Raw genomic sequence first — 5,613 nt, forward strand, 5'->3', positions numbered from 1 at the left:
CGAAACTGTGCCTGTTGGGCCTAGCCTATTCTTCAAGTAACCTAAGATAATAACAGAGGACAACAAGCAGTCAAACAGGTGTAGGATCCGTTCTTCCTATAATTATCAAGGCTGTGTTGGTCAAGGCTTGCATGACAGAACTTGCGCGTACACCTGCTGTCTCTCTTCCTTAACACACACCCTCCCACCTCTCAGTGCCCACTCGAGTTCGCTCGGAGTGAGGATGAAGGCGCAGAACATTCGGACCCTTTCTCTCATCCTGTGTATGCTATCCTACCTGCTTATGGGAGCCGCGGTGTTCGACGCCCTCGAATCAGAGACCGAGAACTCGAGGAAGAAGATCCTGGAACAGAAGCGCAATGAGCTGAAGAAGAAGTACGGATTTACCGATGACGACTACCGGGAGATCGAGAGGGTGGTTCTACAGTCGGAGCCCCATTGCGCGGGGAGACAGTGGAAATTCGCGGGTTCCTTTTACTTTGCCATCACCGTCATCACAACGATAGGTAAGTTATTTTGCTATGCCTTTTAGAAATATTTTCCAAGCAAGTCTTGGACTCTTAGGTTTATGTGGTTTCTTTGCTCTGCAAGTTAAATCATCCATACATGACTCATCCGTGGATCCATACATCATCCATACAACAAATCTGTTTGAACATTTCCTCTACTCTTACGGGCGCTGACCATGGTGCTGAAGCTGAACTCCGGTTTAAATTATTTGTGAAACTGGCAGTTATGATAATGCAGTTATGGTGATTGTGTTAAAGAGACTGCTGTTCTTTGGGTTATTTAAAAGAGTTACTGTGTGTGTGTTGTTTGTGTGTGTGTTAATGTACACATATGATGTGTCTATAACTTTGATATGATTCTGTTCTGCAGGTTATGGCCATGCTGCTCCAAGCACTGATGCTGGAAAGGTATTCTGCATGTTCTATGCAGTTCTGGGTATCCCTCTGACACTGGTCATGTTCCAGAGCATGGGGGAAAGGATCAACACGTTTGTCCGCTACCTCCTCCGCAGGCTCAAGCGATGCATGGGCTTACGGAAGACTGACGTGTCCATGGGGAACATGGTGCTGGTGGGCCTCCTGTCCTGCATGAGCACCCTCTGTGTCGGGGCAGCAGCCTTCTCCCACTTTGAGGGCTGGACCTTCTTCAACGCCTACTACTACTGCTTCATCACGCTCACCACCATCGGCTTCGGGGACTTTGTGGCCCTGCAGAAGATGGAGGCCCTCCAGAGGAGGACTCCCTATGTGGCCTTCAGCTTCATGTACATCCTGGTGGGGCTGGCAGTGATCGGGGCTTTCCTGAACCTGGTGGTGCTACGCTACCTCACCTACAGCACAGAGGAGGGAACTAGGAGCCTGGAGGTGGAGGGAGAGGAGCAAAAGCCGGCAGCGCCTAAGAAGACAGGGGGTGGGGAGGCGGGGGAGGTGGAGGAGGCGGGGAAGGTTGGGGAGGTGGGGGAGGTAGGGGAGGTGGGGGAGGCGGGGGAGGCGGGGGAGGAGGAGGCAGATGTGGAAGCATCAGCGCGGGACAGAGCTGATGGGATAGAGAGGATTAGAGCTGAGGATGGGAACAGTAGCTGCTGTAACCTCTCCCTGCCCATGGAGGGAGGTACCAGTCGTACCAATCTCATCCCCTCTCCATCTGAGGAGCGTAGGGAGACCCCTGGGGGCAGGGACTCTGCTAAGCATCCTGAGTCCCGCATCAGCGCCCTCTGCTCCTGTATGTGCTTCAGGCTGGGTGCCTCTGACAGCCCCTCTCCGGCGCACTGTGAGCACTCAGGCTGCCACAGCAACCCTGTCTTCTACAACTCGATCTCCTACAGGGTGGATGGAGCCTCCTGCAGCTCCAGGGGCACCTCATCCCAGTCCTTCCCCAGCACCGATGCCCTTTTCCTGGCGATGAGCAGCCCTCACACACGGAGGAAGTCAGTGTAGCTGCTTGGATTGTTGGGACTCACTCTGGACTAAAGTGGCCTTTGTTCTTATCTACACTGCAGCCAGAGATGTTACTCTGATTCTCTGCAGGTGGAACAAATTGTGTATGTTTTTCCAAAAAGGTTGCATTTAAAGATTTTAGTTTGTGCTTCTACACTATATATACAAAGTATGTGGACACCCCTTAAAATTAGTGGATTCAGCTATTTCAGCCACACCCATTGCTGACAGGTGTATAAAATCGAGCACACCGCCATGCAATCTCCATAGACAAACATTGTCAGTAGAATGGCCTTACTGAAGAGCTCATTGACTTTCAACATGGCATTGTCATAGCATGCCACCTTTCCAACAAGTCAGTTCATCAAATTTCTGCCCTGCTAGAGCTGCCCTGGTCAACTGTAAGTGGTGTTATTGTGAAGTGGAAAGGTCTAGGAGCAACAACGGTTCAGCCGCGAAGCGGATGCCAGGAGAACGCTACCTGCCCCAATGCATAGTGACAACTGTAAAGTTTGGTGGAATAATGGTTTGGGGCTGTTTTTTATGGTTTGGGCTAGGCCCCTTAGTTCCAGTGAAGGGAAATCTTAAAGCTTCAGCATACAATGATATTCTAGACAATTCTGTGCTTCAAACTTTGTGGCAACAGTTTGGGGAAGACCCTTTCCTGTTTCAGTATGACAATGCCCCCATGCACAAAGCAAGGTCCATACAGAAATGGTTTGTCAAAATCGGTGTGGAAGAAATTGAGTGGCCTGCACAGAGCCCTGACCTCAACCCCATTGAACACCTTTGGGATGAATTGGAACGCCGACTGCGAGCCAGGCCTAATCGCCCAACATCAGTGCCCGACCTCACTAATGCTCTTGTGGCTGAATGGAAGCAAGTCCCCGCAGCAATGTTCCAACATCAAGTGGAAAGCCTTCCCAGAAGAGTGGAGGCTGTTATAGCAGCAAAGGGGAAAGCCATATCTCAGACTGGGCAATAAAAAGAAAAGATTAACATGGGCACTCTGAGATATGGCTTTTTCTTTGCAACTCTGCCTAGAAGGTCAGCATCCCGGAGTGTCCTCTTCACTGTTGACGTTGAGACTGGTGTTTTGCGGGTACTATTTAATGAAGCTGCCAGTTGAGGACCTGTGAGGCGCCTGTTTCTCAAACTAGACACTCTAATGTATTTGTCCTCTTGCTCAGTTGTGCATCGGGGCCTCCCACTCCTCTTTCTATTCTGGTTAGAGCCAGTTTGCGCTGTTCTGTGAAGGGAGTAGTACAGAGCGTTGTACGAGATCTTCAGTTTCTTGGCAATTTCTCGCATGGAATAGCCTTCATTTCTCAGAACAAGAATAGACTGACGAGTTTCAGAAGAAAGTTCTTTGTATCTGGCCATTTTGAGCCTGTAATCGAACCCACAATTGCTGATGCTTCAGATACTCAACTACATTTACATTTACATTTACATTTACGTCATTTAGCAGACGCTCTTATCCAGAGCGACTTACAAATTGGTGCATTCACCTTATAGCCAGTGGGATAACCACTTTACAATATTATTATTATTATTATTATTATTATTTAATTTTTTTCTTTCTTTGGGGTGGGGTAAGGGGGGGTAGAAGGATTACTTTATCCTATCCCAGGTATTCCTTAAAGGGGTGGGGTTTCAAGTGTCTCCGGAAGGTGGTGAGTGACTCCGCTGTCCTGGCGTCGTGAGGGAGCTTGTTCCACCATTGGGGTGCCAGAGCAGCGAACAGTTTTGATTGGGCTGAGCGGGACCTGTGCTTCCGCAGAGGTAGGGGGGCCAGCAGGCCAGAGGTGGATGAACGCAATGCCCTCGTTTGGGTGTAGGAACTGATCAGAGCCTGAAGGTACGGCGGTGCCGCTCCCCACACAGCTCCGTAGGCAAACACCTAGTCTCAAGAAGGCCAGTTTTATTGCTTCTTTAATCAGCACAACAGTTTTCAGCTGTGCTAACATAATTGAAAAGGGTTTTCTAATGATCAATTAGCCTTTTAAAATGATAAACTTGGATTAGCAAACACAACGTGCCATTGGAACACAGGACTGATGGTTGCTGATAATGGGCCTCTGTACGCCTATGTAGATATTCCATTAAAGATCAGCCATTTCCAGCTACAATAGCCATTTACAACATTAACAATGTAAATTATAAAACAAATTTACGTTTTGTATGACTAGACTTGTTATCACCATCTGTACATTTCATCCCCATAGTTTTGGAACTCTAGGTATAGACTACATAATGAGGATATTTAATACTAATGAGGGAGAGAGAGAGCGAGACAGACACAGGTGGGCCCAATGAACGTCTCAGACATTCCTCTATGATGTCACATGTGACCTGCAGCTTATTTCCAGTCTGTTATCATCAGCTGATTTGCACTCTCTGCTTAGGCTGATTCCCTTGGTAAAGTGTCCATCCCCAGCTTTCTGCAGTGGAAAACGTGCTGGAGAGGAACAGTGGGAGGAAGCTGGGATGTGAGAAGTATTGACTGTGATCACTTCTGTATTGATATTGACATTTTAGTCATTTAGCAGACGCTCTTATCCAGAGCGACTTACAATTAGTGAGTGCATACATTTTTCATACTGGCCCCCTGTAAATGCTCTTACATATCTGACCAACTACACCAACTACATTTTAACAAAAAATAACTGCCACTACACATACTAAGTATGCTGATAAGATCCCTTTCTTCAAAACAAATGGCCATAGTTTCTGCTCCAACAGGTGCATATTCATGAGATAATCACAGGGCCTCTAGTGGCAGCAGTCTTTAAGGTCTCTATTAAATCAGATCCTCTTTAGCTGACATCCGCATAGCGGTTGTTTTGGTGGTGTTGGAGATGGAACTGTGTTAGAACTGTCAAATCCAGAAGTGGCTCCTGGCATTATAACTAAAGCGGACATTGCCATTGGCTGCACGGAGTCGCATTAAGAGAAATCCCATGCAGCCTTGTTTACGAGTTCGAAAACTGGAATGTGAGATGTAATCTACACCTCGATTAGACTGCTTAGTCCTATTGTTATTTAGTCGTAGTGTTCTTAGTTTAAATTTGTGTTACTGTTCTTGTCCATTAGTGTTCTGTATTTTGTCATGTTCTATGTTTTGTGTGGATCGCAGGAAGAATAGCTGCTGCTTTTTCAACAGCTACTGTAAATCAGAATAAAAATCATCAATCATAGAAATCCTAATTATTTCATTAAATTATTTCAATTTGAGCATAATTATTTCTATATAGCCTACACTTTCTCATTCTGAACTTTGCGAGTGGGATGCGTATGGCTTCATGGCAATGATCAAGAGCAGCTGCTCACCGATTTAACAGCTCCAACGCAGTTACGCCTCTGACACCGCCAAAACATCAGCTATATGGGTGTCGGCTATCGCCGGTTAAAGCTAAATCTTACCGTATGCTTGCCAGTCTAAACAATTTGCACATACTGTATATTATGACAACATTTGGTGACGTTTTGGTCTTCGGCTGTTTTATTTTCGGCTGTTTGTGCACACACATTGTTTTCTTCAGGTAAGTCGAAGTTTGGTAGCCGAAGTCTACTCCCCTTTGTTGGTGATTGGTCAACAGTAGGGTAGTAGGGGTTAACTAGCCCAATGAGGTAACTGCCATCCCCCTTGTAATTCACATAAAGA

General features: G+C 46.8%; 1 protein-coding gene across 1 annotated transcript; it reads left to right on the forward strand.

Moving 5' to 3' along the window:
* Nucleotides 1-223: 223 nt before the first annotated feature.
* LOC311138355 (potassium channel subfamily K member 15-like) lies at nucleotides 224-1,946 on the forward strand (the record flags this gene model as incomplete). Its single annotated transcript, XM_084173021.1, has 2 exons — nucleotides 224-506; nucleotides 880-1,946. The coding sequence occupies 2 exons, from the start codon at nucleotides 224-226 to the stop codon at nucleotides 1,944-1,946; spliced, it is 1,350 nt and encodes a 449-aa protein (XP_084029147.1).
* Nucleotides 1,947-5,613: the final 3,667 nt, after the last annotated feature.

The sequence above is a fragment of the Coregonus lavaretus genome (assembly GCF_964263955.1).
Source record: "Coregonus lavaretus genome assembly, chromosome: 12".
NCBI classification, from domain to species: Eukaryota; Metazoa; Chordata; class Actinopteri; order Salmoniformes; family Salmonidae; genus Coregonus; species Coregonus lavaretus.